Here is a 24,862-nt window from a genome sequence, read left to right on the forward strand (position 1 = left end):
TTGCCATGCCCTTCATCTGTTGCCATGCCCTTCATACGTTGCCATGCCTTTCATACGTTGCTATGCCTTTTTCATATCTTGGCATGTTTTTTGTGCATTACCATGTCTTTTCATACCTTGCCAACTCCAGATATACGAGACTGCATCGCTTATAGATCACTGTGTCATGAATATGTTGTAATACCCTGGACACTTTAGGTAGTATAAGTCACAATAGCATGTATTCAGGCTTGGTATGTCATGTCGTGAGTTCCTTGCATATGTTATTAAGATTGTATTATAGACATATGTTTTATTGGTTTATATTTTGAGTCTTTCTGTATCATGGATTTATGCGTATGTTTCCACAAGTGTCGTACAGATGTTTGTGGGCATTCGTGCACATGTTTTATTTCATGACTGGTGTATATTCCAGGCATCTTTCACTATAGCATTTCCACCACATATACTTACTATTATTACATTACTACAGCTAGTTTTCATGTACTTGTTACTATAGCATATGCATTTTGCCATATCACATATTCGCTAGGTATGCAGCATCTAAACATATATACTTTGTGCTAACATACATATATTATACGTACGTCACTAACTAGCCACACTAATAGAGGTCGGTTACAGTTTTATACTTCTTCTTGTTATACATATGCACAAAGAGTCTAGTGGGCATACATGCTGCATATCGATGTTGTTGTTGACAATGCTAACCTGTATGTATTGCTAAGTTTCACATGTTTCGAGTGTGCTAAGTAATGGGCTGTCACTTCCACTTTGATAATGCTTCCTCGTTTATTCAGTGCTGGTTGTTTTCTTAGATGGCTATGATTCTAGTTGCATTGCGTTTGCTATCTTTAGGGTCAGTCATGTTTCAGGTTGCCCCTATAGTGTCTCCTACAAGCGTCCTAAAACCCAACCTTAGTACATGAGAAAATTGTCAGTCTGTCCCAACATTCAGGCTGTCACTACATTCGGTACCATTATTTTGTTAATTCGTTTTGGTGTTTGCCTGTTACAATAAATTTGCTGTCATGTTTTCAGCTAGGTATATCAACTAGGTCTAGTACATCTTAAGGCTATAATATTTGTATCACTGTTTCTCATGTACACAGGCCATTATGTTAGCTTCATTTTAACGGTTCTCATGTTCTTGGAACAGTCAAGCCTAGACTATCACGATAGCATTGTCTGTTCAGGTATCTTGGTCTAAGTTCAAGCTGTCATGGTTGTTTCACTATTATGCTGTGTGCTTAGGATGCATGTTACTGCGCTACTCATAATTCATCACCACCAATTCACACGTAAACTGTGCAGGTACCTGTGTATGAGTGCAGGTATGTGGGTATTTGCGGTACTTTTCAGGTTTGATACACTCAGGCCTTGCTCGTTTCCTAAGCTCTCTTTATAGTATCATTACTGTTTAGCATATGTTAACTTATACACATAGGTTTACCATGTTTTTTAGCAGTTGTTTTAGCATTTCTGTTGTGTTTATGTTTTCAGGTCGATTATGTTTAGGCTGTTGAATATGGTGGTTGGTCCGCTATTCAGGCCTGTTGTCTTTAGGCTGTCATAATGGCTTTTGGTCAGGTCTTGTCTTCACTTGACTAGATTGTCAGGGAAGTCTTTGCTGTTACGTGTCTCATTTGTTCCGGTCTGTTTCACCTGCAGGCACAATGTTTACGTAAAGACTGGTAATGTTCACAGGCACATTGGTTTTCCAAAGAGCTGTTATGTCTTCAGGCATGATGGTCACGCTATGTCCTGTCACCACTACAGGCACGATGGTTAAGTAATGTTCTGTCTCAACTACAGGCATGATGGTTACTCAATGTCGTGTCACGACTACATGCATGATGTTTGCGCATTGTCCAGTTACGACTACAGGAATAATGGTAAGTAATGCCCTGTCACAACTACAGGCACGATGGTAAGTAATGCCCTGTCACAACTACAGGCACGATGGTAAGTAATGCCCTGTCATGACTACAGGCACGGTAGTTATGCAATGTCCTGTCACGACTGCAGACATGATGGTTACGCTATGTAATGTCTCAGGCACCATGGTACGCAATGTACTGTCACAGGCACCATGGTAAGTAATGCCCTGCCACGACTACAGGAACGATGATTACGCATTGTCATGTCGCGACTATAGACACAATGGTTACGTTAAGATTTTCACTTCCACATGCTCGAAGGTTATGCAAAGATATGTCATGTATACAGTTACCATTGGTCATGTTGAGTTTGGTTAAGTATACAGGTAGTCAGGCTACATTGCTTCAGAGTCTGATTCACAGAGCGTTCATCGAGTAATGTGAGTATTACTTTCTTCCAGGGAATACTGAGATTAATTGGGAGTGTATCTGTTTAACACAAATTCATTCTGTCATTGTTGCCAGGATTTTACCGTATGTTCATTTAAGCTTTCATTTCACTTACCCACTCTGTTATATGTTGCCACTTTTCCGTCCAGATTTCAGGCTATTTGAGGTGTAACATGCATTCACTTTAGAGAAGGTATTTGGATTATCCTGGTTCAACATAATGTCATAAGAAGCAGGTATGGGTAAGTAAATAGCTTGTCCTTTGTGAGGGTTACCACATGTGTACTTCATACACAATATAAACCGTGGTCACTGCTTTCCGTGGTCATGTTGTTACAATTAGCATATTGTACTATATCACTGTCCACGTATGGTAGTCTTCAGTTGTCATATGATTACTCAATAATCCTCATGGTACAGATATTACATTTTTTGTCTATCTTTTATTTTTGCCCCCTTTATGGGCGTACTTTCATTCGGCGGCTAGGGCACAATTCAAGCCACTTATTGTATATATAAGGTAAGTCTTACTCAGTCATCATGCTTGGTCTACCTCAGGTCACGATTTATGCTGCATTGTAGTATAGGGGTAGTTAGGCTCGAGGCTTTCTGATAGTTGCCCTAACCACAAAGTTACTTTAAGAAAAAGAGCTCCAGAACAGTCTACTATATCCAGCACAGCATAAATTGATATATTCGGAAAGATGTTAACATTGTTATGATAGTGATGTTTGCCAATATATTTAACCTAACAATGTACTTGTGTAAGTGTTATATATTGCATCAGGCAATTCTACCTTCTTTTGGCTTGTGCAAGGATTTTTGTCTACATTAGACGAATGTGCATTTTGTGCCTCCCACCCTGCTACACCATTCTCACCCCATTTCCATGTCACTGGCAAGGGACCTAAGGAAGTCTTCATGCTGCATGGCCAGTCACACAATGAGTTAGGGTTAAAATGTCTTAATCTCCAGCTGGGATTTGGATATTTCAACCCTACCTACTGGTGTCACTAGCCAAGGATGCCCCCCTCCCCCCTTCCCCCAAAAAAACAAAAAACATTGTATCAGTCACCCCAGCGACAGCACACATTAAATCCACTGTCAGAGTTTAATCACAGGATTTCTCCAACATACACATCAAAAGGAAACAGGAAATTTAATGTGAACAAAGCCCAATCTGTACCAGAAGGCATCACCCTGTGGATTCTGATGACAGACGTGTATCAGGGAACTGCTTTAAATACAGTCCTGTGTAAACAAAGGGAAACTGTGAAGGAGGCCCATCCACAACTAACAACACAAGGTAAAGCAATGTGGGAAGAAATAAAGACTAGGGTTACAGTCAGACAGAGAACTAGTCATCAAATTTCTTCGCAATTTAGGGCATGTGTGAAAGTTTAGGCACACTAAAAGGGGTTGTACAGCGGCATACAAAAAAAACTTGCTCACATACAGTGCAACTTGTTGCTAGTGGTCCTTTTAATCCCCATTTTTGCAGCCTGTGGGTCCATTGCGACATACCAGTTTTGTTGCTATGATCTGGCTTAACGGGGAACTCTGGTGGAAACAAGTGGAAAACAAATGTTTTCAAATCAACTGGTGCCAGAAAGTTAAACAGATTTGTAAATTATTTCTATTTCAAAATATGAAGTATTCCAGTACTTATCAGCTGCTGTGTACTACAGAGAAAATTGTGAAGTTCTTTCCAGTCTGACCACAGTGCTCTCTGCTGACACCTCTGTCCGTGTCAGGAACTGTCCAGATTAGAAGCATATCCCCATAGAAAACCTCTCCTGCTCTGTACAGTTCCTGACACGGACAGAGGTGTCAGCAGAGAGCACTGTTGTCAGACTGGAAAAAACTTCCCAAATTTCTCTGTAGTATATCTGTAGTATACAGCAGCTGCTAAGTACTGGAAGGGTTAAGATTTTTAAATAAGTAATTTACAAATCTGTTTAACTTTCTGACACCAGTTGATTTAAAAACATTTATTTTCCACCTGAGTTCCCCTTTAATTCCTGGTTATTGCAAGATGGTGCTGGCCCAATAAATTACACATAATCCCTATGGTGCCCTCTGTGGTTCCAAAATCCCTCCCACCGCTCTGAACCAGCTCCTACTATGCCTGGACAGTCAGCGATGGCATTTTCAATCACAGGATTTTTTGTTTTTATCTACCCTACTAGTGCTGTCACAAGGGGAGGGAGGGAACGGATATAGGGAAGCAAAGCTGAACAGGTGGGCCAGAGCTTTGGGCTTGCTCCCGAGGCTAAATTTTGCGAGCCAGCCCTTGATAATAAATCCCTTAACTATCACAAGTCACAACAACAATAAGATAAAGGCAAGCAGCAGGTAGTGTTGAGCAGCATAGGCCATATTCGAATTTACGATATTTCGCGAATACATGGACGAATATTCGTTATATATTTGCTAAATTCACATATTCGTAATATTTGCGTAATATTTTCGCATATGTGAAAATTTGCATATGCTAAAATTAGCATAAACGAAAATTTGCATATGCGAAAATTAGCATATGCAAATTTTTCCATATGCGAAAATTTGTACGCCAGTCTCACACAGTAGTATTAGAGCCTTCTTACACCACACAAGCTGGAAGCAGAGAGGGGTGATCACTGTGATGTGTACTGTCAAAAAAAAAAAAAAAAAAATTCGTAATTACGAATATATACTGCTATATTCGCAAATTCGTGAATATGCGATATTCGCGAATAAAATTTGCATTGCGACTATTCGCGAGCAACACTAGCAGCAGGGAATGTTATAGGGAGACTCTTTACAGCTTATACTAAAATTAGTAGCATCTTTACTTCAATCAAAAGTAATACTCAGTAGCTTAATTTAACCCCATATGGTAAAAGGTATTCTGTGTATTAATCTATACATTTTAAATTGACATGTACTCTCTCAAAGTATGCACATACCTCAAACTTATTGGGCGCTTTAAACTCAATCATTGGAATGACCTTGGCTGGTTCCTTTTTGTAAGCTGCATCAAGAATGCCATTTAGGAGTAACATAGTCCAGTTGGTTCCTAAGAATAATGTGACAGTTATTTGGTACATTATCTTTACACAAATATTCCAAGCAGCCAAGACATTTCACACATTCCTATACTTTACTTAGGTCTCTTCCACATGACATTATGGATCTCCACTGCTGGTATACATTTTTTTGTGTGACAAAAAAAATGCAATCTACCACAATGTCCTCATAAGAGAAAGTCACTGCCCCACCTGACTGTGCCCCTCCTATGGATGTTTTTGTTATTTGGAACCCAGCATACAACAGCATCGTCATCACCCGAGCTCATCAGACCATCAGCCCTACTCCTGCTACGTTTCACAGGTTTTCTTCCCCTACCTCGGCTACGCTCTTCTTCGCTAACACTTCCACTACCCGCCTGCTCTGAACATGTCAGCTTATGCCCAGGTAGTTCCCACACCCTGTCCAACACCAGATCATCATTAACGTCAAGCTCCTCATCCTCTATGCCACTCCTCTTTGCATGGACTTCTTGGATACCTTCCTCCTCAGCATAGCCATCTTGACGCATTAGTTTCCCCACCATGCCTACCACAACTAGTCCTGCTTGTACTGGGCTTTACCACTGATTCATAGTTACATAGTAAGTATGGTTGAAAAAAAAACATACGTCCTTCAAGTTCAACTAAGGAACTGAAGGGAAAGGGTAAGGTTGGATGAAGGGGAAGGGATGTGATTTTATATTTCTGCATAATCATTAATGTTGTTTTGTTCTAGAAATGTATCTAACCCTGTTTTGAAGATTTAAATTGTTACTGTTGTAACCAGTTCCTGAGGTAGACTGTTCCATAAATTCACAGTTCTTATGGTAAAGAAGGCGTGTCGCCCCTAGAGATTAAACCTTTTTTCTCCAGACAGAGTGTGCTCCCTTGTCCTTTGAGGGGGTTTAACCTGGAACAGTTTTTCCCTATATTTTTTTTGTATGGGTCATTTATATACTTATATACGTTGATCATATCCCCCCATTAAGCATCTCTTCTCAAAAATAAACAAATGTAATTCTTTTAATCTTTCCTCATAGCTAAGATGTTCCATGCCCCTTATTAGTTTAGTCGTGCATCTCTGCACTCTTTCCAGCTCCACAACATCCCTTTTATGAACTGGTGCCATAAACTGAACAGCATATTCCAGGTGAGGCCGTACCAATGCTTTACAAAGGGGGAGTATTATGTCTCTGTCCCTCTGGTCCATGCCTCTTCTGATACATAACAATATCCCGCTGGCCTTAGAAGCAGCAGCCTGACATTGCATGCTATTCTGTAGTCTATGATCTACAAGTACACCCAGATCCTTCTCTACCAGTGATTTTCGTAGTTTAACCCCCAGATTTTTAGTACCCAGATGCATAACTTTACATTTATCCACATTGAACCTCATTTGCCAAGTGGATGCCCAGTCTATCCACGTCATCTTGTAACTTATGCACATACTCTATAGACTGTACCATGCTACAAAGCTTGGTCTCATCTGCAAAGATAGAAACAGAGCTGTTAATTCCATCATCTATATCATTAATAAATAAATTAAACAAGAGCAGGCCCAGTACTGAAGCTTGGGGTACACCACTAATAACCGGGGACCAATCAGAGTAGGAATCATGAACCACCACTCTCTGGGTACGATCCTGAAATGGTACTCCACTGGCCAGCGTTCGGACTTGCATTGAGGGGACGCAGCGCGAGCACAGCATTCGGAACTAAATGTTCCGGATGCTGGCCAGTGGAGTACCCCTTTTAAGACAGTTTTCAATTCAGTTAAAAACTAAAATTTCCAAACCCAAAGACCTTAACTTATCTATCAGACATCTATGAGGGACAGTATCAAATGCTTTTGTAAAAATAAAAAATAAACACTATATCCACAGCCATCCCTCTGTCAAGGCGTCTGCTCACATGTTCATAAAAGCAAATTAGATTAGTTTGACAACTTCTATCCTTAGTAAACCCATGCTGGCTATCACTTATAATACTATTATCCCCTATGTATTCCTGTATGTAATCCCTCATGAGTCCTTCAAACAATTTTCCAACAATGCACGTTAAGCTTACCAGTCTGTAATTACCTGGGGAAGACCTAGAGCCCTTTTTTTGAAGATATGCACCACATTCGCCAGTCCCTCAGCACAATACCAGACATCAGAGAATCTCTAAATATCATGAAAAAGGGTACAGGAATGACTGAACTCGTGGGTGTAATCCATCCAGTACTGGAGATTTGCCTACATTTACTTTACTTAATTTGCCATGGACTATATCTACATAAAGTTTCGGGTAGAATTAAGTCACTCTCTAAAGGACTGTTGGTGCTGAAGTAGGAATCCCAATCCTTAATAGCATATAAAGACAAATTGGTACGAGCAGACGTGGGCAGGGCACTTGGACGATCTACACAAACACAATTGGGACCCCCAAAAAATGGTATATTTCTTTTGTCTGCATTGTATTCAATGCAACAGTATGTTAAAAGGGGACTATACTTATCATCCAAGATCAGGTCAAGCCATTCCAATCAAGTTTTTTTTTTTTTTACTTGTGACTCAAGTTACATGGTATACCTCCTCAAATGTCCATGCGGTTTAGCGTATGTGGGCAAGACCACTCAAAAGATACGTGATTGTATCTCTCAACATAAATCTACCATTAGACGGAAGAATTTACTTTACCTATCCCTCACCATTTTGACACACACAATCACACACCAGCCCAGCTCAGATTCCAAGTACTGGAACAGGTTCCCCACAGTAGGAGAGGGGAAACAAGGGGAAACAACTTAAACTACGTGAAGCATTTTGGATTCACAAGAGGCAAATGCTTGAACTGCATACAATGAACAGAGAATATGATATCACTAACATGTAATGTACTTATGTGTGTAAATTACAACATACTGATATGTCTCTATCTTTCCATTTTATAGATCCGCTAATGAGGATGGATCTGGACCAATGCTGCGGGGGTTAATTCATCTCAGACATCCTGTTTCCTGTATTTCCTCTACTTTTTCCCTCATTATTTATTATACCTATTCTACCATCCATCTCTACCTTCCATTCACTTTATGCCATTTTTTCTCTCTTCTTTCCCCTTTTTCAATTTTTTTCATTTTTCATTCCATCATACGTCCCCCTCTTCTCTCAGTCTCTATTCCTCTATTCTATGTTCCTTATTTACCAGCCTCTCCTTTCACTTACTTCGTTCCATTCTTTTTCTTCATCCAATCCGCTTTGCTCCCTTCATACTCTATACATGACATGCTGGCTTCAGTGGAACGCATGGTGCATTCCACCAACATACATTATACCCGGACGTCCGGTTTTCTGCACAGCGGACCGGAGAGCATAGCATTATATACAGTGGAACGCATGATGCGTTCCACAAGCACATCACAAGACACCCGAACTTCTGGTTTTTCGCATAGCGGAACGGACAATTCAGTACATCATACACCAATACTATACATTACTACCACAATCCTTTCCCCCCTGTGCTATCTATATCTTGCTTCTATCTGTATTCATTTAAAGGGGTACTCCACCCCTAGACATCTTATCCCCTATCCAAAGGATAGGGGATAAGATGTCAGATCGCTGCGGTCCCGCTGCTGGGAAATATTGATAAATTAACTTGAAATGTAGTCGTGCCCTGCTTTATTGCAGAGGCATAGTGTTAAAGGAGCTAGGTCAGTATTTTATGCTATTCGGGAAAGATGCATATTACCGAATATTGCATCTAAATTGACTCAGAGGAAAATCTCTGCCCTGTAACCCATATTCGGGGGAATTAATATTAATTCAGGTAATTGGGAGGACTATACTACCAAATATCTAAGATTGGTTATATTGTCAGAGCAAAGATCTGGTATAAATAATTGTCTTTAGATTGCATAAACCTCCCAAGTTGTATTGTATGACCAGTTAGTCATCTGCCCTCTAGTGTTGTCAAGGTGATAGGGTAATTAGTGTTTGGTAGAGAGCCATCTTGTGGCCAAATCTGAGTATTGCATACATATATATTATATGGTATATGGTGGATTATTTCAACTGTATTAATATTGTGTAATATAATAAATCCTTTATATTTTATCTAATTGTTAATAGTGGGTTTTATTATTGCACAACATAAATTACCTACAAATGTACTCTTTTTGATGTGGGTTTTTTTTTTGTCACCTCATAGGATCAACCCTTTTGATATTTTTATTTGATCTTTCTTTTTTTGTATAAAGCACTTTTCTTTATACCCTGATACTTTGTATATACACCCTGTTCCAAATTATTATGAAAATAATAGATTTCTCGTTTACCTAAATAATTGATGTAAATAACAGTCAGCATAATTCTCATGTTATCAACTATTAAGAGTACAATTTAAATTTTAGTGAACAAACCTCCTAATGATAACAGTATTTTTTTAACCTCTTAAGGACCCAGGGCGTATGGATACGCCCTCACACCCTGGGCCTTAAGGACCCAGGGCGTATCCATACGCCCTGGCGTTTTCCGGTCTCTGCCGCTCGCCGAGCAGAGATCGGAACTGGATGCCTGCTGAAATCCTTCAGCAGGCATCCAGGGCAAACGCCGAGGGGGGCCATGTAGGCCCCCCATGTTGGCGATCGCCGCAAATCGCAAGGGAAATCGCCCTTGCGATCTGCGGCGATACCGGGCTGATCGGGTCTCTGGGACCCGACTGCCCGGTAATTTCGCATGATCCCGGCTGTCACAGACAGCCAGGACCATGCTAAAGAATAGGAGCGAGGTGGCAAGCCGGCCACCTCCTCCTATTCCCTGCGATCTGTCGGTTAGTTAACCGACCAATCGCAGGAGGGGGGGCGGTTACTTCCTCCCGTCCTGCCCGGCCCCTGAAAGGACTGGAGGAAGACCGGAGGACGCGGCGGGGGACGGGGGAGTGCTGGTGACTAGCCCCGGTACTTACCTCGTCCCTGAAGACCCGGATCCCGGCGAGGAAGATGGCGGCGGCGGCGACAGGTGAGTTGATCTTCAGCCGCGGTCGGGCCCTTTACAGCAATGCACGTCGCCGTAAAGCGACATGCATTGCTGTATTGGGACCCTGTAAACTACAACTCCCAGCATGCCCAGACAGCCCTTGGCGTCTGGGCATGCTGGGAGTTGTAGTTTTGCAACATCTGGAGGTCCACAGTTTGGAGACCACTGTGCCCTTCCAGATGTTGCAAAACTACACATCCTCAGCATGCCCTTACTGTCCAGGCATGCTGGGAGTTGTAGTTCTGTAACATCTGGCCCTTCAGATGTTGCATAACTACAACTCCCAGCATGCCTGGACAGTTTTGGCATACTGGGAGTTGTAGTTTTGCAACATCTGGAAGGGCACAGATTGAGAACCACTGTATTAGTGGTCTGCAAACTGTAGTCCTCCAGATGTTACAAAACTACAACTCCAAGCATGCTGGGAGTTGTAGTTCGGCAACATCTGGCTCTAAAGATGTTGCCAACTACTACTCCCAGCATGCTTGAGAATGCTGAGAGTTGTGGTTTTGCAACAACTGGTGGCACATTGGTTGGGAAACATTGTCTGTTTCCTAACTCAGTGTTTCCCAACCCGTGTGCCTCCAGCTGTTGCAAAACTATAACTACCAGCATGCACTGATAGACTGTGCATGCTGGGAGTTGTAGTTTTGCAACAGCTGGAGGTCCCCCCCCCCCCCCCCTGTGAATGTACAGGGTACATTCACATGAGCAGGGGCTTACAGTGAGTATCGGGCTGCAAGTTTGCGATGCAGCAAATTTTGCGCGGCAGCTCAAACTCGCTGTAACCCCCCCGCCCATGTGACTGTACCCTAAAAACACTACACTACACTAACACAAAATAAAATAAAAAGTAAAAACCACTACATATACACATACCCCTACACAGCCCCCCTCCCCAATAAAAATGAAAAACATCTGGTACGCCACTGTTTCCAAAATGGAGTCTCCAGCTGTTGCAAAACAACAGCTCCCAGTATTGCTGGACAGCCGTTGACTGTCCAAGCATGCTGGGAGTTTTGCAACAGCTGGAGGCACCCTGTTTGGGAATCACTGGCGTAGAATACCCCTATGTCCACCCCTATGCAAATCCCTAATTCTGGCCTCAAATGCACATGGCGCTCTCACTTTGGAGCCCTGTCGTATTTCAGGGCAACAGTATAGGGTCACATATGGGGTATCGCCCTACTCGGGAGAAATTGCCTAACAAATTTTGGGGGGCTTTTTCTCCTTTCACCCCTTATGAAAATGTGAAGTTGGGATCTACACCAGCATGTTAGTGTAAAAAAATAAATTTTTTACACTAACCTGCTGGTGTTGCCCTATACTTTTCATTTTGACAAGAGGTAAAAGGGAAAAAAGCCCCCAAACTTTGTAATGCAATTTCTCCTGACTACGGAGATACCCCATATATAGTTACATAGTTACATAGTTAGTACGGTCGAAAAAAGACATATGTCCATCAAGTTCAACCAGGGAATTAAGGGGTAGGGGTGTGGCGCGATATTGGGGAAGGGATGCGATTTTATATTTCTTCATAAGCATTAATGTTATTTTGTTCCAGGAATGTATCTAATCCTGTTTTAAAGCTGTTAATTGTTCCTGCTGTGACCAGTTCCTGAGGTAGACCGTTCCATAAATTCACAGTCCTCACGGTAAAGAAGGCGTGTCGCCCCTTGAGACTAAACTTTTTTTTCTCCAGACGGAGGGAGTGCCCCCTCGTCCTTTGGGGGGGTTTAACCTGGAACAGTTTTTCTCCATATTTTTTGTATGGGCCATTAATATACTTATATACGTTTATCATATCCCCCCTTAAACGTCTCTTCTCAAGACTAAACAATTGTAACTCCTTTAATCGCTCCTCATAGCTAAGATGTTCCATGCCCCATATTAGTTTAGTCGCGCGTCTCTGCACCCTTTCCAACTCTGCAGTGTCCCTTTTATGGACAGGTGACCAAAACTGAACAGCATATTCCAGGTGAGGCCGTACCAATGCTTTATAAAGGGGGAGTATTATGTCCCTGTCCCTTGAGTCCATGCCTCTTTTGATACATGACAATATCCTGCCGGCTTTGGAAGCAGCAGCCTGACATTGCATGCTATTCTGTAGTCTGTGATCTACAAGTACACCCAGATCATTCTCGACCAGTGACTCTGCCAGTTTAATCCCCCCTAAGACATACGATGCATGCAGGTTATTAGTACCCAGATGCATAACTTTACATTTATCCACATTGAACCTCATTTGCCAAGTGGATGCCCAGACACTTAGTCTATCCAAGTCATCTTGTAACTTATACACATCCTCTATAGACTGTACCGTGCTACAAAGCTTGGTGTCATCTGCAAAGATAGAAACAGAGCTGTTAATACCATCCTCTATATCATTGATAAATAAATTAAACAACAGCGGTCCCAGTACTGAACCTTGGGGTACACCACTAATAACCGGGGACCAATCAGAGTACGAATCATTGACCACCACTCTCTGGGTACGATCCATGAGCCAGTGTTCAATCCAGTTACAAACTAAAATTTCCAAACCCAAAGACCTTAACTTACCTGTCAGACGTCTATGAGGGACAGTATCAAATGCTTTAGCAAAATCCAGAAACACTATATCCACAGCCATTCCTCTGTCAAGGCTTCTACTCACCTCTTCATAAAAGCAAATTAGATTGGTTTGACAACTTCTATCCTTAGTAAACCCATGCTGGCTATCACTTATAATACAATTATCTCCTATGTATTCCTGTATGTAATCCCTTATAAGTCCTTCAAACAATTTACCCACAATGCACGTTAAACTTACCGGTCTATAGTTTCCTGGGGAAGACCTAGAGCCCTTTTTGAAGATTGGCACCACATTCGCCTTGCGCCAGTCCCTTGGCACAATACTAGACACCAGAGAATCTCTAAATATCATGAACAGGGGTACAGATATTACTGAACTTACCTCTCTAAGAACTCTTGGGTGCAATCCATCCGGTCCTGGGGATTTGCTTACATTTATATCACTTAACTTACCTTGTACCATCTCTACATTAAGCCAGTTCAGTACATTATATGATGTGTTACCAGCACTAACCTGGCCAATGTCAGCTCCTTCTTCCATAGTGTATACAGAACTAAAGAACCCATTCAGTAGCTCCGCCTTCTCTTGATCGCCTGTGACAACCTCCCCATTATCATTATTAAGGGGTCCTACATGCTCTGTCCTTGGTTTTTTTGCATTTATATATCTAAAAAAATATTTAGGATTAGTTTTGCTTTCTTTGGCCACCTGTCTCTCATTTTGAATTTTTGCTGTTTTTATCACATTTTTACAGATTTAATTAAGCTCCTTGTACTGTTTAAATGTTATAGCTGACCCATCAGATTTGTATTTTTTGAAGGCTATTTTTTTGTTGTTTATTGCTCTTTTAACATCATGTGTCAGCCATGTAGGATTTAGTTTCAATCGTTTATATTTGTTCCCCTTTGGTATATATTTAGCTGTATAGTTATTTAGAGTTGATTTAAAGATGTCCCATTTACCTTCTGTATCAGTATTTGAGAACACCTCCCCCCAGTCTATGTCCTGTAGTGCAGCCCTCAGCCCAGGGAAATTTGCCTTTTTAAAGTTATATGTTTTTGCCTTCCCCGTCTGTCTTTGTTTTCTACATTTTAAGTCAAAAGTAACTATATTGTGGTCGCTATTACCAAGGTTTTCCCGCACAGTTACATTACCAACCAGCTCTGCGTTGTTGGAAATTATCAGATCCAACAAGGCATCACTTCTTGTTGGGTCCTCCACAAACTGGCCCATAAAATTATCCTGCAATAAATTTAGGAATTGTCGCCCCTTTGTAGTTTTAGCCAACCCCGGACCCCAATCTACCCCGGACCCCAATCTATATGTGGGCGCAAAGTGCTCTGGGGGCGCACAACAAGGCCCAGAAGGGAGAGTGCGCCATGTACATTTGAGGTGATTTGCACAGGGGTGGCTGATTGTTACAGCGGTTTTGACAAACGCAAAAAAAACTAAACCCCACATGTGACCCCATTTCGGAAACTACACCCCTCACGGAATGTAATGAGGAGTGCAGTGAGAATTTACCCCCACCGGTGTCTGACAGATCTTTGGAACAGTGGGCTGTGCAAATTAAAAATTTTGTACAGCCCACTGTTCCAAAGATCTGACAGACACCAGTGGGGGTAAATGCTCACTGTACCCCTTGTTACGTTCCTCAAGGGGTCTAGTTTCCAAAATGGTATGCCATGTGGGGGTTATTTTGCTGTCCTGGCACCATAGGGGCTTCCTAAATGCGACATGCCCCCCGAGCAAAATTTGCTCTAAAAAAGCCAAATATGACTCCTTCTCTTCTGAGCATTGTAGTTCGCTCGTAGTGCACTTCAGGTCAACTTATGGCGTACCTCCATACTCAGAAGAGATGGGGTTTCAAATTTTTGGGGGTATTTTTTGCTATTAACCCTTGCAAAAATGTGAAATTTGGGGGGAAACACCCATTTTAATGAAATTTTTTATTTTTTTTGTTACGTATGCAAAAGTCGTGAAACCCGTGTGGGGTATTAAGGCTCACTTTATTCCTTGTTACGTTCCTCAAGGGGTCTAGTTTCCAAAATGGTATGCTATGTGGGTATTTTTTGCTGTCCTGGCACCATAGGGGCTTTCTAAATGCGACATGCCCCCGAGCAAAATTTGCTCTCAAAAAGCCAAATATGACTCCTTCTCTTCTGAGCATTGTAGTTCGCTCGTAGTGCACTTCAGGTCAACTTATGGGGTGCCTCCATACTCACAAGAGGTGGGGTTACAAATTTTGGGGGGTATTTTCTGCTATTAACCCTTGCAAAAATGTGAAATTTGGGGGAAATCACACATTTTAGTGAAATTTTATTTTATTTTTTTACATATGCAAAAGTCGTGAAACACATGTGGGGTATTAAGGCTCACTTTATTCCTTGTAACGTTCCTCAAGGGGTCTTGTTTCCAAAATGGTATGCCATGTGGGTATTTTTTGCTGTCCTGGCACCATAGGGGCTTCCTAAATGCAACATGCCCCCCAAAAACCATTTCAGAAAAACGTACTCTCCAAAATCCCCTTGTCACTCCTTCGGTTCTGAGCCCTCTACTGCGCCCGCCGAACACTTTACATAGACATATGAGGTATGTGCTTACTCGAGAGAAATTGGGCTACAAATATAAGTATACATTTTCTCCTTTTACCCCTCGTAAAAATTCAAAAATTGGGTCTACAAGAACATGCGAGTGTAAAAAATGAAGATTGTGAATTTTCTCCTTCACTTTCCTGCTATTCCTGTGAAACACCTAAAGGGTTAAAAGGCTGACCGAATATCATTTTGTATACTTTGGGGGGTGCAGTTTTTATAATGGGGTCATTTGTGGGGTATTTCTAAGATAAAGACCCTTCAAATCCACTTCAAACCTGAACTGGTCCCTGAAAAATAGTGAGTTTGGAAATTTTGTGAAAAATTGGAAAATTGCTGCTGAACTTTGAAGCTCTCTGGTGTCTTCCAAAAGTAAAAACTTGTCAATTTTATGATGCAAACATAAAGTAGACATATTGTATATGTGAAAAAAAAATTAAAATATTTTGAATATCCATTTTCCTTACAAATAGAGAGCTTCAAAGTTAGAAAAATGCAAAATTTTCTAATTTTTCATAAAATTTTCAAATTTTTCACCAAGAAAGGATGCAAGTTACAAATTTTTTTTACCACTATGTTAAAGTAGAATATGTCACGAAAAAACAATCTCGGGATCAGATTGATAACTAAAAGCATTCCAGAGTTATTAATGTTTAAAGTGACAGTGGTCAGATGTTCAAAAAATGGCCGGGTCCTAAGGTGTAAAATGGCTGGGTCCTTAAGAGGTTAAACAAAACTGACAATGCACTCTTCCGAATTATTACGCACAGTAAGTTTCAAAACGCTTCATAGGGTTGTAAAGAACTGAAAATTGTCATTTGTTGTGTTTGCAGCATATTTACTAAAATCAAAAGCTATTTCAATCAAACGTTTAACAACATTTTAACTTTTTAAACATTTTAACAGGTCACGTTACATTTTAACATAGGACCCCTTATTTGATAGGAGCTTCACAAGTCTTGCATCCATTGAACTTGTGAGTTTTTGGATAGTTTCTACTTGAATTTGCTTGCAAGATGTCAGAATAGCCTCCCAGAGCTGCTGTTTGGATGTAAACTGCCTCCCATCCTCAGATCATTTGCTTGAGGATACTCCAAAGGTTTCTCAATAGGACTGAGTTCATGGGAGGATGGAGGCCAAACCATGACTTTCTCTCCTTTTATCCCCATAGCAGCCATTGATGCAGATGTATTCTTTTCAGCATGAGATGCTGCATTGTCATGCATGACAATACCATTCTTCTGTACCAGGGAAGAAAGTGGTCAGTCAGGAACTCCACATACTTTGCAGAGATCATCTTTACACCTTGGGGGACCCTAAAGGGGCTGACCAGCTCTCTTCTTATGATTCCAGCCCAAAACATGACTCCACCACCGTCTTGCTGATGTTGCAGCCTTTTCGGAACAGGGTGGCCGTCCACCAACCATCCACTACTCCATCCATCTGCACCATCCAGGGTTGCACGGCACTCATCAGTGAACATGACTGTTTGAAAATTAGTCTTCATCTATTTCTCTGCCCAATGCAGCCATTGCTGCTTATGAGCATTGGTTAGTGGTGGCCAAATATAAGGTTTATGCACAATTGCAAGACTCTGGAGGACTCTACACCTTGATGTCCATGGGACTCTAGAGGCCCCAGCAGCTTCAAATATCTGTTTGCTGCTTTGTAATGGTATTTTTGCAGCTGCTCTCTTAATCCGATGCATGGATCTGGCAGAAATCTTCCGCAATTTGCCTTTATCTGCAAGAACCCGTCTGTGCTCTGAATCATCCAAAAATCTCTTAATGGCGCGATGATCATGCTTAAGTTTTTGTGAAATATCTAATGTTTTCATACCTCGTCCAAGGCATTGAACTGTTTCACTCTTTTTCGCAGCAGAGAGATCCTTTTTCTTTCCCATTTTGCTTGAAAATGGTGCTCTGCTTAACCTTTTAAGGGTGCCGGGCGTATGCATACGCCCTGCATCCCGAATCCTTAAGGACGTGGGGCATATGCATACGCCCGTGGAAATTCCGGCCCTCGCCGCTAGCCGGTTGTGGACCTAACCGGCCTGCTGAAGTCATTCAGCAGGCATCCCGGCACATCACCCAGGGGGGTCTAGAGACCCCCCCCCCCCCCCATGTCGGCGATCGCAGAAAATCGCATGTCAAATCAGACATGCGATTTTCTGTTATTCCGGGCTGATCGGATCTCTGGTGACCCGATCACCCGGAAAATAGGGATGATCGGAGCTGTCAGCCCTGATCAACCTGAGGGATAGGATCGAGGTTGCAGTGCTACGATCTCCTGCTATCCCCTGCCATTGGTCAGAACTGATTCTGACCAATGGCAGGGCAGGACAGTGGGTTGCCATGGCAACCCCCCATTCTGCCCACCCCTGGATGTCGAGGGGAACATGAGGAGAAGATGGAGGCCGGTACCTGGAGGAGTAGATGCCTTTGGACCCCCGATCGTCGCTGGAGACTGCTGGATCCTGGCTCAGGTAGGGAAACTACGGTGGGGGAAATGAGAGTGAAAGTAAAGTGATCTTTACTGTGGCAACCACTAGGAAGGCCAAACTACATATCCCAGCATGCCCAGACAGCCAAAGGCTGTCCAGGCATGCTGGGAGTTGTAGTTTTGCAACATCTGGAGGGTCACAGTTTGGAGACCACTGTTACAGTGGTGCCCAAACGGTAGCCCTCCAGATGTTGCCAAACTACAACTCTCAGCATGCCTAGACTGCCCAGGCATGCTGTAAGTTGTAGTTCTGTAACATCTGTCCCTTCAGATTTTGCAATTTTCATGAAATTTTTGAAAATTGCTGCTCTACTTTGAAGCCCTCTAATTTTTTCAAAAAGCAAAATTATGTCCATTTTATGATGCCAACATAAAGTGGCCATATTGTACTTGTGAATAAAAATAAAATTTAGAGAGCTTCAAAGTTAGAAAAATGCAAAATTTTAAAAATTTTCATGACATTTTGGGACTTTTCACCAAAAAAGGATGCAAGTAACGCTGAAAATTTACCACCAAAATAAAGCAGAATATTTCACGAAAAAACGATCTCAGAATCAGATCAGATCAGGTCAGAATTGCAAAAAAGGGCTCAGTCCTTAAGGTGAAAAAGGTCTGTGTCCTTAAGGGGTTAATAATGTGGAACACCCACCTTTAGTAGTTTTCCTTAAATTGGGCTCACCTGGCAATCTAATTATCACAGGTGTCTGAGATTGTTTTCAGTGATCAAAAGAGCCCTGAGACACAATGCCATCCATAAACTGAAAAACTAAATATTTAATCTTTGTGACACTTAAATATAACTTGTATAATAATTTGGAACAGGGTGTAAATGAAAAAGCTGACCCCCCCCCCTCCCCCCTCAGATTTGTATTTTTTAAATGCAATTTTTCTGTTGTTTATTGCTCTTTTAAACATCAGTTGTCAGCCATGTAAGATTGTGTTTTAATCGTTTATTCTTGTTCCCTTTAGAAAAAAATCTAGCTGTATAATTATTCAGTGTTGATTAAAAAATTTCCCATTTATTGTCTGTACCAGTATTTGAGAACACCTCCTCCCAGTCTGTCCTGAAGTGCAGCTCTTAGCCCAGGGAAATTTTGCCTTTTTAAAATTATGTTTTTGCTCTCCCAACCTGTCTTTGTTTTCTACACTTTAAAGGGGTACTCCTGTGGAAAACTTATTTTTTTTATTTTATTTTTTTAAATCAACTGGTGCCAGAAAGTTAAACAGATTTATAAATTACTTCTTTTAACCTCCTGAGCGGTATTCCCGAGCGTGACTCGGGGTTAATTTTCCCTGCTAGGATCGGTAACCCCGAGTCACACTCGGGGTAGAATTACAGAGTTCCCGGCCGGGCTGCACGATATATCGCAAAAGCAATGCGATATAGCGATGCGGCCCCCGGGAAAACTTGCGATTATCTGCTCTGGTCGGCTCCCGTTGCGGGGGCCGGCCAGAGCAGGTAAAGAAAAATACTAAAAGTCAGTGTTTCCCTACCAGGGGGCCTCCAGCTGTTGCAAAACTACAACTCTCAGCATGCCCGAACAGCCAAAGGCTGTCCGGGCATGCTGGGAGTAGTAGTTTCACAACAGCTGGAGGTACCCTGTCAGAAAAACACTGAGCTAAATGTAAAAGGAAAAAGTAGTAAAATAAAAAAACCTTTTGCTCACCTAGTCCCGGTCCCTGAAGATGTCGTTCCCCTCCGTGCGCTCTGGTCCCTGCTCTATTCATCTTACAGGACCTTTCACTTTTCAGCCAATCACAGGCCGCAGTGGTGTAAAGCCTGTGATTGGCTGAAGGGGAAAGGGCTTGTTCTGCAGCAAATACACTAGGTTTGAAATCTGCCCGGCAAACCCAGCGTATGCTGCTGCAGGACAAGGTGACAAGGGGGGGGGGGAAGAATGTGACAAAGGGGGGAATGTTACAGAGGGGGGGGGGGGGATGTGACAGGGGGAAATGTGACAAGGGGGGGGGGAAATGTGACAAGGGGGGAATGTGACAGGGGAGGGGGAATGTGACATGAAGGGGGGATGTGACAAGGGGGGGATTTGACAGGGGGAGGGGAATGTAACATGAGGGGGGGGGAATGTGACAAGGGGGGGAATGTGACAAGGGGGGGGGGGAAGAATGTGACAAGGAGGGGGGAGAATGTGACGGGGGGATGTGACAAGGGAGAGGGGAATGTGATGGGGGAGATGTGAGATTCAGTGCAAAAAATTGTACCGCTTTTGGTACAAATTTCAAGAAAGAATAATTTCAGTACTTTTTAGGGGCTGTATACTACAGAGGAAATGCTTTTCTTTTTGGATTTCTCTTCTGTCACGACCACAATGCTCTCTGCTGACCTCTGCTGTCCATTTTAGGAACTGTCCAGAGCAGCATATGTTTGCTATGTGGATTTTCTCCTGCTCTGGACAGTTCCTAAAATGGACAGCAGAGGTAAGCAGAGAGAACTGTGGTCTTGACAGAAGAGAAATCTAAAATCAGTTTAACTTTCTGGCACCAGTTGATTTAAAAAAAAAAAGTTTTCCACGGGAGTACCTCTTTAAGCCAAAAGTATCTATATTGTGGTCGCTATTACCAAGGTTTTCATGGACAGTTACATTCCCAACTGGCTCTGCATTGTTAGAAATGACCAGATCCAACAGAGCATCACTTCTTGTTGGGTCCTCCATAAACTGGTCCGGGCCAAAAAGTTATCCAGCAATACATTTAGGAATTGTCTCCCCTTTACAGTTTTAGCTAAACCCTGACCCCAATCTATATCTGGATAGTTAAAATCTCCCATTATTACCACTGTGCCTGCCTGGGCAGCCCTCTCTATCTCTTCAGTGGTGTTTGGGGGGTCTATAGATTACACCAAAAATTATCTTTTAAGTGTTTCCTTCCTTTTGTAATTCTACCAACAGGGATTCCACAGCCTCAGAATCATCACACACTATGGCATCGTTCACACTGACTTTCATACTGCTGTTCATACATAAATACTCCACCACCTTTCCTGTTTACCCTGTCCTTGCAAAACAGTGTAAAACCCCCGCAGATTGACAGCCCAGTCATGCGAGGAGTCCAGTCATGTCTCGGTGACCCCAACTATATCCATGTGTTCCTCCAGTATTCAGGCCTCAAGCTCCCCCATTTTATTTGCTAGACTTCTGGCATTTGTGAACATACACTTTACATTTCCATCTAGTTTTACACACTCAATCTCATTAGTGGAATTTTTTTTAATTATTGGAGCTAATGGGATTTTTTGAGTTATTGGTGCTAATTGGATTTGAGTTATTGTGGCTACATTTATTTTGGCTACATTCATTTTTTCACCACTGGTTTGTAACACGTGAATCTCCTTATCCACTGCTCTTATCTTCCCCTCACAGGTCTCCTCCACCCACCATTATGTACTGACCCCTCTCTAACCTATCTGCTGCTCTGTCTGCTTGATTTGCTTTACCTAGTTTAAATACTCTGCCACCCTTTCTTGGATTCTCTCCCCAGCACGGCGGACCCCCTTCTATTCAGGTGCAAATTATCTGTAGGATAAAAGTTTGTACCCCATTGAAAAGTCAGCCCAGTGCTCTAAGTACCCAAACTCTTCCCCCTTACACCACGACTTAAGCCATGCATTTAACTCCCTAAGCTTTCGCTGTCTTTCCTGCGATGCGCATGGCACAGGCAATATTCCAGAGAATACAACCTTAGAGGTCTTTCCCTTCAGCTTGGCACCTAGTTCTTTATAATTATTCTTTAAGGAATTCCACCTACCATGTAAACTGTCATTGGTTAACACATGGACCCAGACAGCTGGGTCATCCCCAGCACCCCCTCCCCCAAGTAATTTGTCCACCTTTTCCACCACATGCCGAACGCTGGCAGCAAAGGAGACAGCAAACCAATCGGTTGAGGCGGTCTTGGCGACAAATTATTTTATCCGTCTCCCTGATTATACAATCCCCTACAACCACTAACAGTCTTGGCCTACCTGCGTTACCATCTCCTGCACTACTAGTTGTTAGGCTGTTGGGAAAACCAGTATCCACTAGGGTTGCCATCTCTGATAATGAGGCCCTCGCATCATCACCACAATTGGCAATATTGCTTAGGAGCTCAGAAGCAGATGTGGCCTTCCTTTTCCTTACTATATTAACCTAGTTCCCTCCTTGGACCTCCTGGCTAATTTCTCAAACCTCCATATCTACCCCACTAACTGCTTGCTCTGTAAGCAGTTTGCTCTTTTCAAGATTGTCAATCGCCCTCATTGTTGCATTTTGCTCCTCTAGACGTTGCTAGACTCTGGAGGACTCTATACCTTGATGTCCATGGGACTCTAGAGGCACCAGCAGCTTCAAATATCTGTTTCCTGCTATGTAATGGTATTTTAGCACCTGCTCTCTTGTTCCGATGCATGGACCTGGAAGAATTCTTCCTCCTGATCAAGGTACATGCGCTGTATGGCGTGCATACTATCTGTCAATACCGGCACACAGTTCACCAACATAATGCGCCTGCGCACAACCCTGAAAACCGGGCATGCGCCTGTGTGCATATAAGTTCTCACTATGTCCACAGTGCATGCCTCCACCAACGGAGAGCAGTAATATGGATCCATATACCTTATATCCCTCTAATAAACCATTGTAACACCACCTAGTGTCAAACTGTTATCATTATTTGCCCATAATATTACAACATATTTGTCAAGAAGAAAATAAATAATGAAATTGTCACGATTCGGCTGGCTGGAGGTGGATCCTCTGTGCCAGAGAGGGATTGGCGTGGACCGTGTTGGTGGACCGGTTCTAAGTTGCTACTGGTATTCACCAGAGCCCGCCGCAAAGCGGGATGGTCTTGCAGCGGCGGTAGCAACCAGGTCGTATCCACCAGCAACGGCTCAACCTCTCTGACTGCTGAAGATAAGCGCGGTACAAGGGAGTAGACAAGAGCAAGGTCGGACGTAGCAGAAGGTCAGGGCAGGCAGCAAGGATCGTAGTCAGGGGCAACGGCAGGAGGTCTGGAACACAGGCTAGGAACACACAAGGGAACGCTTTCACTGGCACAATGGCAACAAGATCCGGTGAGGGAGTGCAGGGGAAGTGAGGTATAAGTAGGGAGTGCACAGGTGATAACACTGATTAGGCCTGCTGCGCCAATCAGTGGCGCAGTGGCCCTATAAATTGCAGAGACCCAGCGCGTGCGCGCCCTAAGGAGCGGGGCCGCGTGCGCCGGGACAACACAGACGGGGAACGGGTCAGGTACGGGAGCCGGGATGCGCATCGCGAGCGGGCGCCTCCCGCATCGCGAATCGCATCCAGGCTGGGAGTGATATTGCAGCGCACCCGGTCAGCAGGTCTGACCGGGGCGCTGCGAATGAGAGGATGCTGCGAGCGCTCCGGGTAGGAGCGGGGACCCGGAGCGCTCGGCGTAACAGTACCCCCACCCCCCTTGGGTCTCCCCCTCTTCTTGGGGCCTGAGAACCTGAGGATAAGACTTTTGTCTAGGATGTTGTCCTCAGGTTCCCAGGATCTCTCCTCTGGGCCACAGTTTTCCCAATCCACTAAAAAAAATCTTTTACCTCTGACAGTCTTGGAGGCCAGAATCTCCTTCACGGAGAAGACGTCAGATGAACCGGAAACAGGAGTGGGAGAAACAACTTTGGGAGAGAAGCGGTTAATGATGAGTGGTTTAAGGAGAGAGACATGGAAGGCATTGGGAATACGGAGAGAAGGAGGAAGAAGGAGTTTGTAAGAGACAGGATTAATCTGGTACAAGATTTTGAAAGGACCAAGATAGCGTGGTCCCAGTTTGTAACTAGGGACACGAAAGCGGACATATTTAGCGGAGAGCCATACCTTGTCTCCGGGAGCAAAAATGGGGGGAGTTCTTCTTTTTTTTATCAGCAAATCTTTTCATCCGGGATGAAGCCTGTAAAAGAGAATTTTGGGTTTCTTTCCATATGGTGGAAAGATCACGAGTCACTTCATCCACAGCGGGCAAACCAGAGGGCAAGGGAGTAGGGAGGGGAGGAATAGGGTGACGGCCGTACACCACGAAAAATGGGGATTTAGCAGAAGATTCGGAGACTCTGAAGTTGTATGAGAATTCGGCCCATGGTAGAAGATCTGCCCAGTCATCCTGGCGGGAGGAAACAAAATGCCGTAAATAGTCACCCAGGACCTGATTAATTTTTTCTACTTGCCCATTGGATTGGGGATGATAAGAAGAAGGGAAGTTTAATTTGATCTTGAGCTGTTTACAGAGGGCCCTCCAGAATTTAGACATGAATTGGACGCCTCTATCCGAGACGATATGTGTGGGCAAACCGTGAAGGCGAAAAATGTGTACAAAAAATTGCTTTGCCAACTGAGGCGCTGAAGGAAGACCAGGAAGAGGAATAAAATGTGCCATCTTGGAAAGTCGATCAACGACCACCCAAACAACTGTGTTGCCACGGGATGAGGGCAAGTCCGTAATAAAGTCCATACCAATCTGTGACCAAGGCTGTTCAGGAACAGGCAGAGGATGAAGAAGACCAGCAGGCTTCTGGCGAGGAGTCTTATCCCGGGCACAGACAGTACAGGCCCGCACGAAATCAACAACATCAGTCTCCAGAGTCGGCCACCAATAAAATCGAGAGATGAGTTGCAAGGATTTTTTGATGCCCGCATGGCCTGCGAGGTGGGAGGAGTGTCCCCATTTGAGAATCCCGAGACGCTGGCGTGGAGAAACGAAGGTCTTCCCTGGAGGAGTTTGCCTGATGGAAGCTGGAGAAGTGGAGATCAGACAGTCCGGAGGA

General features: G+C 43.2%; 1 protein-coding gene across 2 annotated transcripts in view; it reads right to left on the reverse strand.

Moving 5' to 3' along the window:
* LOC130360799 (sulfotransferase 6B1-like) overlaps positions 1 to 24,862 on the reverse strand; it is a 50,122-nt gene that overhangs the window by 15,587 nt on the left and 9,673 nt on the right. For both annotated transcript variants that reach the window (XM_056563364.1, XM_056563363.1), the window contains exon 2: positions 5,279 to 5,388. In XM_056563364.1, the coding sequence (XP_056419339.1) occupies positions 5,279 to 5,388 (110 nt within the window). The remainder of the gene's footprint in view (positions 1 to 5,278; positions 5,389 to 24,862) is intronic.

Source organism: Hyla sarda, chromosome 3, assembly GCF_029499605.1.
Source record: "Hyla sarda isolate aHylSar1 chromosome 3, aHylSar1.hap1, whole genome shotgun sequence".
NCBI classification, from domain to species: Eukaryota; Metazoa; Chordata; class Amphibia; order Anura; family Hylidae; genus Hyla; species Hyla sarda.